The following is a 15,892-nucleotide window of genomic DNA, read 5'->3' as shown; positions in this document are numbered from 1 at the left end:
AATATGGGGCGTTCCTTGAGGGATCAGTGAATGTGGCCATTTGTTTATTAATCACTTTTTGAGAGTAAAAAAAAAAAAATCTGGGTATCCTGGTCCCATTTAGGACCCCAACTGTTTTTTTTATAGAGGTGAAGGGGAGTCCCAGGGCCCCCACAACCCAGCTGGTTCCCTGCAAGAAGCTCCATTTCTCGTGTCTGCGCAAGAGCTAGCATTAAAAACTTTATTTACCCAGACCATTATTCTTTTTGGAGGTTATGGGGGGAGCTCCAGGGCCCCCATGTCTCCACTGTGGAACTAACCTTTTTTCTTTAAGTTGGATGCCCCCATGTCCACCCGGAGCACCCCACAGGTACTCCCTCGTTGGGGGCTGCGGAAGGAGGCAGGGCCCTCGCATCCCCACCCGCTCCGCTGCCTGCACCCTTCCTGAGTGCAGCAAGAGCCAGCATTGCTTCTATCTGCAGAAGCAGTTTTCCTTAGCTCCCTCGAGGTGGGAGCTAGTGTTTGTTTTTTTCCCTGCCCAAGAGCACAGGCAGGGAAAAGGTTAGTTCTCCTGCCAGTGAGCAAAGTCAGTGTCCCGGGAGTGGACTCCCCAGTACAGTCTCTCAGCTGACACCGGGGGTTGGTGTCCCCAGGACCATGGTATGACTCTGGGAGGTGAGGGCCCTCCCCTCCCCCACCCCCACCCCCCAATGTATTGATATGAGGCCCCAGGGTATAGGGTCCTTTGGGAGGGGGGGCAGAGCAAACCCTACCCTTAACACCTTCGCTGCGCGTCTATTCCGCCGCAGCGCTAACGGTCGCAGGAGGGCGCGGCTCACCTGCGCGGGTGACAGAACCGTTCCGTCACGGCTCGCAGGTGAGCTGGGCTTGTGACGGAACGGTTCTGTCACGGCCCGCCCGTTTAATGAAACGCGCCGCGCAGGTGCGAAATCAGCGCCGCGCAGGTGCGGCGAGCGGGCCGTGACGGAACCGTTCCGTCATGAACACAGCCCACCTGAGGGGCGTGACGGAACGGTTCCGTCAATAGCGTCGAAGTGGTTAATGTTTTTTATTTAGGTCTCAGAGGCCTTTTTAGGCTTTGAGAGGGGGCCGTGCAAACACGTCTACTTGAGTAAGATATCTGCGCCGATGGAGCCTTTGGCGATCCACCTTCGCAACGGGAGTGAGAGCTGGGACATCCCAATTGCAGACTCCACCCATGCGTTATCGCTTTACGCGGATGATGTGCTCATCTACATTATATTACAGCAGACCACTCCCCCATACTACGCACACTGCAGGACTTCGAGGCAGTGGAGGGACTAAAAGTAAACTGGTCCAAATCAACAGTATACCCCCTTGTGCAGCATCTCCCCCCGTGTCCAATTCGATTAGGCGGCATCAAACTCTCCGGGAGCCCCCAAGCGGTACGATACCTAGGGGTCCGGGTATACCGCACGCCACAAGACCTCTATGTAGGAAATTACCGCAGGACAATGGCTGGCATCAGGTCCTCCATACATTTTTGGAAGGATCTCCCCTTAGCTGTCACTGGCAAAATAGCAGTTGCTAAGATGATCCTCGTCCCACGATTGCTATTCTATTTTGCTAACCTTCCGGTGGTCCCCCTGCATTCCTTTTTCGGGGAGCTGGACACTCTCCTCTGGATGCTTATATTGGGATCGGGACTTAGACGCATCGCCCTCGCCAAACTGCAGTTGCCCCTAGACCAGGGAGGGCTTGGTGCCCCCTCTTTTGAAGGCATACTCTCTAGCCGTCCAGCTCCAATGGGTATCACGCTGGACAGCGGGCTAGGCACTGGGGGAACTGACCACAACAGCCGGGCCGATCCAGACCCCAACCATCAACCATATGCTGCTACCGGGGGCAACACTGCTTCAGAATAAGCCTCTCCAAGTGACAGTGGCACATGCCGGTCTGACACGCATACATAGGAAAAACCGCATGGCACCTCTGTACTCCCCCATCCTGCCGTTGGTGGGATTCCCCAAGGGTCAGGCACCCTACACAGAGCAATGCTCCAAACATGGACGGAGCACTCACTGACGGACGCAGGCACACTCCATCTCAATGGACAACTGCAGACCTTTGCAGCATTTATCGGGTGAAAAGGACCTCCCTAGGGGACAATTCCTTTTGCATCGGCAACAGCTCGAAGACTGTTGCAAAGTGTGGCACACGATAGACACAGAACCCCCTACACACCCGGTAATTCATGCCCTATTACAAATGGGCCCGGGACGACACCTGATCACCTGGATATACTAAGCGATACGGGCCCTTAACCCACCCACCCTTGCACCGTCCGGGAGAAATGGGAAACTAAATTCCACAGACCCTAGAATTCCCTAAAAAGGTGTCCTGCAGCTACCGCTTCAAAAACATACAATTGCACATTCTGCACTACGCATACCTCACCCCTGAAAAGCTTCAGCAATATTATCCAGAGGGATCCTTCACTTGCCCCAGATGCCCAGAACATAACGCCTCTTTTAAACAGATGTTTTGAAACTGTCCAGCGCTCTGCGTCTATTGGGCCACAATCCACACTGCCCTCCTTGCAGTCACAGGGCTTCCGGACATACAGACATGGGAGGTCTGCGCCCTGGGCATTATCAAACGCCGCACGAGTATGAAAGTTGAGACGCGTTTTGCATCCCTGGTGCTCCTTCTGGCCAAGCGGTGCATAGCGATGCATTGGAAGGCGCCGGAGGGTCCTCCCCTAGCGGCATGAGTAGGAGCAGTCAAGAAGAGGTGCACAGCAGAGGAGGAGGTACTCCGGTCTGAAGAGGTCAAGGGAGCCCGCAAATATCCTATATCTATGCCGTGGGCTATGTTACTCCATTCCTTTATGCAGGAAACATCAGATGCACCAGAGTCCCAGGCTATCCGCTCCCCCGTGGTACAGGTGAGCCCCGCTACAACTTAGAGTAATCCTCAAGTAGAATAGACGCTCGGTGGGCCAAGGCTGACAGCTAAGCATGGCCGATAGGTGCATTACTCTTCATGCGACACTCCAGGACTCTCCCCCCGCGCATGCGTAGTCCGAGACCTAGCCATAATGCAGTAATCAGGTGGCCCATACCCAGTTGTGCAATATATGACAGTGTATCCCAGTTATGTTTCCCTTATTTGTTCCCGTTTATATTATAAGCTGTCACTTACCACTACTTTTAGCATAGGGTTGACAATGAGAGCAAAGCCCAACTTCCAGTACAGATCGCAAACTACCTTGAATGAACACAGAATTCGCCTCACTTATCGATCCACATCAACTTTACCAATTCCAGAACCGTTCAGGGGGCGCTCAATATGATGTAATTCTATTTCATGATAAGAAGTTAAATGGATGACATACATTCTAAATGATACTGACGCTGATGTACTGTACTTTATCAAAAATGCCAAAAATGATTTTGTAAACGAGTAAGATACCTGCGCCAGTGGATGGGGGCCCGAGGCCTGTTATAGGCTTGGGGAGGAGGGCCATGCACCCCAACCCCCTAAACACAATATGCACCTCCTCCCTCCTCCCCAGGCCCACCCTGAGTTTTTTTTCCAAAAACGTGCAAGTGTGCACTTTAAAAAACAACTACGGGGAATTTGCAGCAAAATTTAAAAAATAAAATATATATATATATATATATATATATATATATATATATATATCCGTCCCACCTGCCCTCTGGCCCCCACCACCAGACCTAGGAGATCAGAATATGCCTACCCTACCCCCACTTCTGTCTTAGGACTCGGGAATGAGTACTGAGTCCTATCCTAAGATGGCTGCCGACACATCCTTGTTGATGGATGTGGTGGCAGCCAATAAGATTTCCCCATGAGATCTGTCGGCACTGCGGATTCTCTGCTGCGTGGTATATACAATTTTTTTTTTTTGCAATATTTGCTCAAAAACTACTCAATGGATTTATTCAAAATCACAAAAACAACATTTTCTCAACCAAGATTCAGCTTTCCGTTACATATGGTGTACATTTGTTCAGCAGTTTTAATATAGTGGTGTCTAAAGTTCCTATGGAAAAATGAATGAGGAAAATATGTTTTAGGACTCTCCTTTTTCTCCCCACCCCCTTGATGGCTCACCTCGAATTATTTGATGACCAAACTAGACAAAAAGTAGCACTTTTTTGCAAGGTTTGTGGAGATTTGTCAAAAAGCGCCAAAGTTATTAGCAACACAAAAAATGCATTTCCCATGTAAACGTGGTCCTAACTATGAGTACCGAGTGGAGATTGGTATATACTTTGCTTAGTTGGCCTGTTGCATTACTAAACGCGCGAAATGTGGTTCACTTTGTGAAGATAAGCTAAGGGTATCTAGAGATTTACATTAGTAGGGAAGTAGGTGTTTATATTTGTGTATTAAGAACAGCAAATGGTTTATTTTCACATAAAAAATAAATCACAAGGTGGAAATTGACTGTTCTTCACTTGTTTTATTTTTATTCTCTTCTAGTTTGTCAAGACTATACTATCACAAGGACATCTGACCCCTCTTCCGCTTTTCGTCAGCCCTGTATATTGGGCGTATGATTACGTCTTACGACTGTACCCAGTGCCTGATCTGATTGTCATTGCAGACAAATATGATCCATTTACCATCAGTAATACCGACTGCCTCTGCGTTAATCCTGTAAGAATGTGCTTTGTTTATATGTTCCTTATTTCACAAACAGTACTCATTATTTAAATATGTTTGTTACATTGCTACGTTTACCAGCAATTTCTTTCCCTAGAAATGTAGTACAGAGTGGAAGCTATTCACATACATCAATCCACTCAAAACAGGCACTTTATGTATAACATTATTATTTTCCCCCATCAATATTATTTTTCAAAATGACTTAGTTATTTTAGTCTTACACTAGCTGTAGCAAGTTAAATTATTTTTTATTATAAAAGAAAGTATACTATCTAATACTTGAAACCTGTTCTTTTTTCTACTCAAACTAAAAAAGAAATTATTAATCTTACAAGAATTGTATTGCAGAACCTAGCTACAGAATGAATCCACTTTTATTGAATTCATATAAAATAAAATCATATGATCTTATTTTCCTTCTTAAATCATCATTAAATGCATGAATTGATTATAAACAGAATTCAAACCCAAACCATATATATTATTCAATGCATTCATTTGAAATGTAATCATTTAAAATACTAACACTAAAATTGACCCTAACTGTAAATGGTATTGTTTTATTTCACGTTGAATAATCTTCAGCTGATAATGTTGTTCTACAATAAGCTGTCATTCATTTTAAATACATTTTAGTTGATTTCAGTGATACTTATGATAATTCCAAATTAAACAACTGGACATTGGTTACAAATATTTGCTAATACCCCAAAAACTATATTATGCTTACCTTTGAAGTTATTTGATGCTTTGGGCTAACTAATAGTATCACTAAGTTCAAGCAGACAATCAAAAGTTCCTGTCGAGGTAATTGCAAGACATCAATTTCAGATGAAGTAAAGTGGTAAAACTTAAGTTAGGACACTGACATTGATGGCACCACTTTTTAGGAGTGTTTTAAAAAAAGCTTTATAATCACCTATTTTCAACAGCCAAACTTTACTAAGTGACATGGAACTAGATTTTACCTACTGTATTCCTACTTTTATGAGTGTTTTGTGTTTAAATGAAACATGTGTTTTATATGTACATAGAATAGGTGTCCATATATCCAATAACTGTCACTCATCAATCATTTGTTAGCATAAGCTTCCAACATAGTGTGTTATTGTATCTGTGAGGTTTTTTGCTGTGCCTGTTGTTTCAAAAATCACTGAAAGAAGTACCAGTTTGTAGAGGGGCTCCCTGTATGAATAATTCCATATTAGCTATGTACGTTTGCATCTTTTACTTGTTTCTTTCACACTAAAATACCTGACCTCTTTCTTTTGTCTTCTGTAGGTAGGTTGTCAAATAGTGTATGAGATGCTCATTGGGGGTCACTGGTTGTCATGATAGGTGAAGCTGCCCTTTGCATGAAGCTTAGGCCCGAATTCCAGTAAACCATGGCATCCGCAATGTGCCAGTTAGGTGCTTTCATGGTGGGTTTTGCTTGATCTCAACTTCGGAACATAATCTACCAACTTGGTTTCAGACTGAACATCAGGCTCTAGATGATAAAGAGGGTGGGGCTCACGGAGGAAGCCTAGGGTGCTCCACAGCTGATCTCTGTAGGTTCTGAGAGGACTTGAAGTAGTCTGACTCGCTGTGTTCGGCGATAAGAAAGGAGTTGATCATGTCCAGGGCTGTGTCGCTGATGCCGGCATCGTGGAGTCTCGTGATTAGGGTGCGGTGGGAGACGGTATCGAAGACGGCGAGAGGTCCAGAAGGATAAGGGCTACGGTTTCGCCGTGGTTGAGGAGGAAGCGGATGCCGTCAGTGACGGCGAAGAGTGCGGTCTCATGATGTGTGTGCTTTGTAAGCCGTATTGAGAGATGTCCAGGGCGTGGTTCTGTTCAATAAACTCCGAGAGGTGGGCATTGATTGCTTTCTTGATGACCTTGGCAAGGGAGGAGGGATATGGGTCTGATGTTCTTGAGGTCTGTTGGGTCGGCAGATGGCTTCTTCAGCAGGGGGTTGATCTTGGTGTGTTTCCAGTCATCTGGGAAGGTGGCGGTTTTGATGGAGCAGTTGATGGTCCAGCAAAGCTCTGGGGCGATAGAGGTGGCTGCTCAATGGGAGATGTGATACGGGCAAAGGTCAGATGGGGCTCCCGAGTGGATGCTCTTCATGGTCTTGAGTGTGTCGTCCTTGGTAAGCAAAGTCCAGAGGGGCAGGATTTGTTGGGGTGTGGTGTGGGGGCGTCCGGTGGTGACGGGCGCAGTGGCAGGGTCTTGGGTGTCGGAGCAGTCGTAGATCTGCCTGATCTTGTGGTGGAAGAAGATGCTGAGTTTGTTGCAGAGGTCTTGGGAAGATTGGACATCTGTGATTTTTAAACAAATTGCATACATATATACAGAAATATACATAAATATAAACAAAATAAATTAATCTATACATATAACACTTTCCTTTTTACCCTATGTTGCGGATTCTAAACAGTTTAATTATCTTTAGCATTCTGTTTTGTGGAGATAGCCCTATCAAAATAAAGTATAGAATGAGGGGAAGTCTTTACCCTCTTTAGTTTTAAACACTATATATACTAATTTCTTTTAGCATAATTTCCAATTGTATGGGGCTTCTCCAATTGGTGGAGTCAACGCGTTTCAGCCCGTGTCTTGGGCCTCATCAGGACTCGGGCAAAACAGGGAAACCGTTCAAATATGGATGCTGAGGGAACTGCACTTCACGGGGCGCAAATGCTCAGGTCCACCTGTGGCAGTGACCACAGTAGTGGCTGATGCCTTTTACTTCAGCTGGGTGGTCATCTTGGTGCCTTTGGTCTCCTTCTGAGCAAAGGTTTCACATCAGCCTGTTTGAACTCTGTGCCATGTGCCTGGCAAGGCGTTTTTGCCGCCGATCTGCAGTCGGTCATTTCTAGTACTGACAAACAACACAACCACTATGTGGTATGCCAGCAAGCAGGGTGGTATGGGTTTGTGCTCCAGGAGTCTCAAGACACTGAGGCTGTGGCCAAGGACTAAGGCTCAAAACATTTGGCTGGTAGGGAGCCATCTGGCAGGTACCCTGAACTTGCGGGTAGATTACCTCTATTGCCACCACCTTGCCTACCATGAGTGTCCTCTACACATTGGGTGGTGCGATCTGTCTACAACTTATAGAGCTGCTCTCTGGTGGATCTCTTTGTTACTCGAGAGAAAAAACTTTGCCTGAGATGCCTCTTGCTGCAGTTTTAGTGGAAGAGATCCCTAAGAGACGGATTTGTTCGTCTCAAGTGTAACTTCCATCTCTAATATGTGTTCCTTCTCGTCTCTCTAAATTTACGTGTGCAGAGGAAGCTGCATCAGGACTAAGAGAAGATGACCTTGATTGAGCAGGATTGGTTTTGTGGGGTGTGGCACTCGGATCTGCTTTGCCCACTCGTCCACTTCCACTCATAGGTGGCATCCTGATGCAGCATCTCCCCTCTTGCACCTTAACCTCTAAGGTCTCCACCTTCCCCTCTGGAAACTAAGCAGAGCAATTTGAGTTCCTTTGACCTGCTCTCAGGAGTTGTTGAAGTCATTTGGTCAACCCAAGTCAATATGTTCTGCACTGTGGTCCCTTTTTGTTACCTGCCGTGCTCAAGAGGATGTTGATAACCCATCCCAAGTACGTTAGTCAGATTTATTGCATTTTAAATCACCTCTTGCTCTGCAGGGCTGTGCTATGTGCACAGTTGAAGATTATTTGTCCATTAAATCAATGGGGTATCACCCACAGAATCAAAGGACCTGGGTATGAATTGATATAAAGAAAAACAGTGGTCCTTGACTTTCAATCAAATCATGCTTATATGAATATCATTTCTAATTCGATAATGCGATTAAATCTGCATACTTTGACTCAATCAAGGTGTGGGAGATATATTCAATTTGACACTGATTGTGTACACATTAAATGTAAAGAAAAAACAGTACCCAAAAATGATGAATATAGCCAAAAAGCAGAACCAAAGAGATTGTGACTACACTCAAGGTACTTGTATTATCAAAATATACATATTTATTTACAATTTCATAAAACAATTCTGGTCATGAACGGCGCAAAGACTATCAAAGTAGAGTCAGTGAAAAAGAAAAAGGGTGCTCAAGTGATTAGAAAGAGGAAGGAAAGCAATTGTAATGTACAATTATGATATTTACAATACCAAAAAGCGGGAAACCTTCCGCTGTTATATAGGCCTGTCCACAAAGATTGAGGGGGGGGAAAAAAAAAGGGAATTGGGGCAAGATTGGTACAGGCACATCAGTTGAAAAGCGTCGACGTTTTGACCCTAGTGCTCCTGGGGTATTTGGGACCTCGGCTGCAGGTCTTCTTCAGGACAAGGGACAGGGGGTGGGATGGAAGGGGAGCTTCGCCGTGATCCAACAATTGGTCTGGATCGAACACCGGGGGAGCTGGTCAGGTATAAACTCCGTCCAAGCTTCAGGGGGGTGAGTCACCTAGTAGCTTGATGGTGATCTGATGTAAAGATAGTTGATTATTCAGCCTGGTCTAGTAGACATGGCCAGTGTTCGTGGAAGAGTTGCAGGGTCCTACCGGTGCCCCCACAGGCACTCCGGTGGTGGTGGAAATATATAATACCAACGTGGCCTCTATCAAATTATTCAGAGGTTTGGTATGGAGGCTCGGAGCTCTCTTCGATTTTCTTCAAAATGTCAGGTACCCACGTTACCTTGGCGGGAATAATGGTTGTACTGGAAGCGGACCACTGCTACCGTCACCTAATCCAAACGTTACATGAGGACACACATTGGTGGGGACGTCCATCAGTGTGGACCCGGTGCCGGTCGGCAGTTGTGCAGGAAGGTGGTGCATTAATAGTGGGATGGATGGAGCAAGACTCTTTCCCTAAGATTAGCCAATAGACCATTATTGAATCTGAGTAGTTCCGACACCCTTGTACTCAAAGAAAGGACCACGTCTTTAACAAATATAAGCTCGACTCTAAGATGTACAGCCAGGCTCTTGATGTCATCTGGGCAGCCAGGGTCGACAACAACTGGATTAGGACCAGCTCCCTGCTGTGTAATGGAACAAGTTAGATCAATAAGGGCAGGGGCATGAGAAGGTGGAGGTAGTGAAGTATCCTGAGGATCTTGAGCGCACAGCCCAACAACTGACAAGGGGCCAGTTACAATGATGGATGAGAGGACAAAGGGTACATAACTGTGTCCACAAGTCCTGATTCTTTCCTCAAATGAATTTCAGGTCCAGAGGAATCTTCGTCACATAGGCGAGCAACTGGAACATTGTCCTTCCCCTTGTAACATTGAGTGATCTTGGTTTTCACTTTCCTCGGTACAGATGTGGCAGCGACAGATCTCCCACTACTAATCATGTCCTCAACTTCCACAATAAATTCATTAATTACTTGAAGTGTACAGTTCCCAGCTGAGTGGCGCTTGCAGATTCGGGCTCCTTCCCAGCACCCAGAGGGTTATCAGACGCTTTTCTTTTCCGTATAGCGTTTAAGAGCAGCACGGGTAATATGCAGGGCAAAGGCAAGACAGACCGAGCCAGTCAGGCAATCAAGCAGTCAAGTGGTTCAAGGTCATAAGAGAATAAAGAAAACATGCCCTGCTTAGAAAGAGTCACAGAGAGTAAGCTTACCAATCAATGGCCAACTGATGTCGAGAACAAAGCCAAGGGGGTGGCCCGGCCTGCCCTGCCTCTTCCTGGCGCTGATGGGCGCAGGATGGGCCTGCCCTTGGCTCGGGCTCGGCCCGGGCACATCCCGCATAGCTGGCTTGCAGGAGTGCTTTTGACCTCGTTAAGGGACGCACGCTGCCCCTTCAAAGGCCACGTTCAGCAGCAGCACCTCCTGGCGCGGTTGATGATGGGAGATGAAGTCCCCTGGAGTGGGGAGGGTCCACAGAGTTCAGGTACCCCAATAATATAGCCAACGTTGCCCCAATTAAAAACGCATCGAAGGCTTGATCTTTCCGTATGTACAAAACCTGCTGGCAATTTCACCCCAGTAAAAAACGAATATCTTCTTCTATAATGAAACTGGTGCTCATGTAAAGCGCTCTGATACCTGATGTCTCGGGTCTAGTTCGCGCTATATAAAACTCAAAACCCCCCAAAAAAAATGCCAAAAAAAAAGCAACGATTTTTTTCCCATATCCAATATCTGACAACTTTCTGCAGGCCCAGTATAAACTTCCTTGTGGTATTGAGCACTAACTACATATGGTGTTTTATTTCAGCAACTGCATATTTTCAAGAAGATCGTATGAGATTTGGTAACCCTTAATTTACAAACGGCTTTATTTGTATTGCAGGGTTCTTTCCCAAGAAGTGGGTTTTCCTTCAAAGTGTTCTATCCCTCCAACAAAACAGTAGAGGACAGGTAAATATTCAAGTTTTACTGGCTATGAATAACGAAAATGGATATCGTTCTCCTGTTAATATAAACTTTAAAATACTTTCGCTGACTCTACATATCCTTGTTGGATTAATTAGCCACAATTGTGATATCCAATGATAATAGCTGACGAGATTTTATAGATCTCTCGTTTTAAGTACCTTGTGTTAACTAGAAGTTGTTGTTTTACTGGATGGTTAACTGACATCTTGGAAACAGTTGTTTAGATTTTCACTACCATTACAGTGCAGCAATCGTATTTTCAGTAGTCACTCAATCGAGGTAAGTTATGCCTTTAAACTATTTTTATACATGTCCAAGTGATCTGGAAAACACAGTGAACTTTGTTGCATAACTTTAGCCTTTTCGATGTGTCAGAATCTTAAAGATTTGCCTTGCAGTGTTATTCCTTAGTTGCAGTCAAGTCAAAGTCAAAGATAGCTTTATTAGATTTCATGTTAAAATCTTAAAAGCACAATAAAATACATGCGCACAATAAAACTCGATTATACAATCAGAATATAATTATTTTTTTTTATTCATAATCGGACATTCTCTTAAAAGTGCATTGGTACCACGCCTCATATTGTATAGGTGAAGTACAGTCTTCTAGAGGCATTTTCTTAACAAATCAGTTCACCCATCAAGGTGGAACCATGGTGGATCTTCATCTGATTATACATTTTAAAAACTTTGAAACAGCATTTATGGTAATTTCATCTTGCAATAGTAGTATTTTAAATAGGGCGGGTCTGCACTGTCTCATGCCCCAAATCTTTAACAGGGGTATTAAATATCTCTTCCTTCCCCACGCGTAAAATTTGCAAATTAATACACAATGAATTATTGATAGCGTGGAGGAGTCATCGCTTGGGCAATTAGTTACATTTTTCAATCAGTCATTTGTGACTGGGAAGGTAACCAGCCTATAATAACTACCTGTTCTCAACCTTGCTAGTAACATTCTGTTATAACTGGACTGCTCGGGAGACAAATAGATCTGCAGGCCCTGGCCCTGCAATAAGGAGTGATGTTGGATAATGGAAGCCTTCTTCTCCTCTACACACCAACGTTGGTCTTCCAAGAAAGCAAAGCAACATTCTTTTAGTGCTTTTCTGGAAATAGTGGATAGTGAGGAGGGCATGTTATAGAATTCAGGGTGACCTAAATTTGTCAAGAATTCCTTAACATAGGAAAGCCACTGAATATTTTTAGACCCCTCAAGTTTAATACAGTCCTTGATGATCGCCCTATTGAAGTCAGTTGCAGAGGAGGTCCATATCTTATACCAGAGCAACACTGGACTTATCCTGATTACATCTGATATATAGACCAAGGCAAGTTCCCTGTGGCAAACATAGGTGGAGATATATTTGGGTACAGATAACGCAGGCAAGCATTTTCCTTTACTTGAATTTCCTGACAGTCTGCAACCCCCCAAATGCCAGCCCCGTATGTGCCCGTTGACACGCATTTGGCCTTGTAAATATCGAGCAAAATGCGTACGGGCCTCCCACCCCAACTTATTGGCAAACTGTTTCAATGCGCCAATAGCACGCGAAAAAACGAAATTCCTGGAGGTAATAGCTGAAGTCCAGGTACCTTTTTTGTTAAAAACAATCCCTAGGTATGAAAAAGTACTAGTGGATCCTATCTTTGACTGATCTATAAAAGTATTGCAGGAGACCTTATTTTTAGATGAGCAGCACATGGTAAAAGTTTTCCCAATATTAATCTTTAGGCCCCTAGCTTCCATATATGCTGAGAAACTAGTTAGCGCCTTCTGGAGGCCTTCTTGGGTTCTCGCCATTATGACTGCATCATCTGCGTACAATAAAATGGGCACTGCAACACCATCGGTTTGGGGATAATCTGCGTCTACTTTAATTAAATGGTCTGCCACGCTATTGATGTACAAATTGAAAAGTAGAGGTGCCAGGATGCAACCCTGACGGACACCTTTCAATATTGAAAATTGTGGTGTACACTCACCCCTCTTTCCGTAGCGCACCTTTGCCCCAGCCCCTCTATATAATTCTTTGAGGAAGTTGAGAATATTAGGATCAATTCCGAGACCTGATAGAGTACCCCATAGAACTTCGTGGCTCAAGCAATCGAAAGCTGAGCTAAGGTCAACAAACGTCATAAACAATTTGCCCTTTTTTGCCATCATATATTTGCTTGTTAGCATAACCAGATTTAGTCCTTGTTCGACAGTGCCTATTTCTGACTTGAATCCATACTGGAATTTAGAAAGAACACCTGTGTCGTTAGCCCATATCTGTAATCTATTTAATATGATTCTACCTGCCACTTTCATTAAAGAGTCGAGTAATGAAATTGGCCTGTAGCATTTAGGATCGTTACGATTGCCATTTTTGAATTTAGGCACAACTATCGCTTCCTGCCAAGTGGGTGGAAAATCTTTATAGTTACAGCTATTGAGCACATTTGTCAGAAGCGGTGCCCATAAGGTGATATTATCCTTATAAATGTCTATAGGAACACCATCTGGCCCTGGCGCTTTACTATTTGTGCTTTCTACAATTGCCAGTTCCACTTCGGATATAGAAAAGACTATCTCCAAAGGAAACAAGTCAGAAGGGGCAGACTCAGCAATTATCAACTGTCCAGCACTACGGCTATGTGATCTAACCAGATCATCTTTCTTGTACAGCTCGGTAAAGTGGTCGACCCATACCATCTCATCTATGGCAATTTCTACCAAGTCAGATTTCCTATCGACGAAGAAGGGGGCATTTACCGCTCTCCAAACAGCAGTGTTATCTCTCAGGGAGCACGTTTTGAGCAGAGTTTCCCAGGCAGCCTCCTTTAATTCGTTTATCCGCTTTTGTAAAGTGAGTTTATAAAATAGTCTAGCAGACCTAATATCTTGCATGTTTTTAGGTATCTTTTTTAGGGTTCGTTTTAAATAAGAGTGTGCTTTGCTGCACTCGGAGTTGAACCAACCTTCGGCCTTGTCCCTCGCGCCTTCTGGTATTGTCCCTGTAAGTTTGCTGCTAATTTGTGCTGTGATCTTCTGGAATGCTGAAATAACGGCGGTTGGATCAGGATTTTCCGCGAGACAGATCATAAAATCGTTTAATTGACCCGCTACTAGACTATTGAGAAAGTTTGTAGGGTCGACCCTGTTCCATTTTATTGAATAGCCATTGGTTCTAGATAAAGAGATCCAATGGCAGTATACATTTTAAGCTACATTAAGTGCTTGTCTATGGCTCAACCCTATATCAAAGATTGAACTAATCGGAAAGTGATCGCTGAGTGCAATATCCTCTGTTTTGAACGACAGGACGCTGCGATGATAGCTTGTGGTGACCAATGAATAGTCAATAACAGACCGTAGACCCCGCCCGTTAAAGGTGGGTTGGAAATTCACTTGAGGGTTACAAAGCTCGTTCACAAATCCTAGGTCCCACTTGAATAGTAAATTATTAAACAAATTCCCAAGCATAGAATGCTCAAGGTGGGTACAAGGATCTCCCTTAAGATTAACCATTCCGCATATATCTAGACTACTATGGGGGCATAGATGGCAATTAAAGTCACCTGTCACTATAACGCACCTTTCCTTTTGCTCTGGTCCTGATCCACTGCATAGAACATTATCTAATTCATCCAAGACCCTTTTTTGATCATCTCTTGGGATGTTGTTATAGAGATTAATCAGGATGATTTCCAAATTTCCTCCCCCCTTGAGAGAGAGTACCTGATAATAATTGTTCCCCCCATTTGGTAGGCACTTAACAGTCAAGTGGGCTGTATTAGATATAAAAGTACAAAGCCCGCCAGAGCACCTGCCCCTATTAGTCTGCCGTGCTGCGGTAAAATATGTGCGGTAACCATTTAGATGAATCTCGGACTGTACCCAGCATTCTTGAAGACAAATTACGTTAAAGTTGTCTATGAATGCCAGGAAGATAGGGTCCTTTACCTTATTTGACAAACCCGCTATGTTCCAGGATAGTAAAGCCATCCTACCCCTTTGATCCACCTATGAAATACCTGGCTTTAGTGGAGTAACGTCAGAATTACCGTTTGACTGTAGTACGGGTACTATACTTAATCCATCAACCCCCACTACTTCATTTGAGGGACTAATTAGGGTTAGCACACTTTCTACACCTCCTCCGGTATTTTCTGCAAAAATCTGCTGACAGACTCAAGAGGAACACAGAGACTTAAGGTATTTACTTCTCCCTCCCTCTGGCTCATTTTTAAACTTTTTAAACTACCCCTTTGTTCAAAATGGCTGGAGCCATTGAACTGTAGCCATAAATCTCCTCCGGTACCTCTGTCCACGAGGCTCCTCAGCCTACTCCCCCACACAGAGATAAGCATTCCTCACAGCGAGCCTTGAGCATTGCTGGCTCTAACAATAAGTGCAATTCCTCCCCCTAATAGCAATTGACAGAGGACTAATAATTCTATCCCCACTGCTTGTATTAATGGGAAGGGAAGCAGCTCTTCCCTGCTATCTAAGCAACAGCAATAAACAGAGGACTACTATCTCTAGCTCACCTAGATGGCGGCCATCTCTGACTAGTCTCTCTCCGGGGTGGGCTTCATTGTTTGAACTTTTTACCGAATACTTTGCTCTATTATGTATCTATACCTTCTCGGGTAAGAATGGCTGCCGGTTATTGCAGTACTATACTTCTACTTGTATTTTGAACTTTTTGTATCGCACAGATTGCTACCTCATATATGAAAAAATGTCTGCCTTTTATTGCAGTATTTTACTTATACCTGTACTTTGATCATTTGTAAATGCACAGATTGCTACCTCATATACGTCGGTTGATAACTAATGCCTAATTTTGCAGTATTATACTTATACCGGTATTTTGAACA

At 44.3% G+C, this 15,892-nt stretch overlaps 1 protein-coding gene across 1 annotated transcript in view; it reads left to right on the top strand.

Annotated features, from left to right (window-relative positions):
- Positions 1–15,892, top strand: part of POLE2 (DNA polymerase epsilon 2, accessory subunit) — a 404,236-nt gene that overhangs the window by 363,120 nt on the left and 25,224 nt on the right. Inside the window, exons 17-18 of the mRNA XM_086936593.1 lie at positions 4,477–4,653; positions 10,935–11,002. Of these exons, the coding sequence (XP_086792719.1) occupies positions 4,477–4,653; positions 10,935–11,002 (245 nt within the window). The remainder of the gene's footprint in view (positions 1–4,476; positions 4,654–10,934; positions 11,003–15,892) is intronic.

This window comes from Lissotriton vulgaris, chromosome 9 (genome assembly GCF_964263255.1).
Source record: "Lissotriton vulgaris chromosome 9, aLisVul1.2, whole genome shotgun sequence".
NCBI lineage: Eukaryota > Metazoa > Chordata > Amphibia > Caudata > Salamandridae > Lissotriton > Lissotriton vulgaris.
This window is presented reverse-complemented; position numbering and strand designations above follow the sequence as displayed.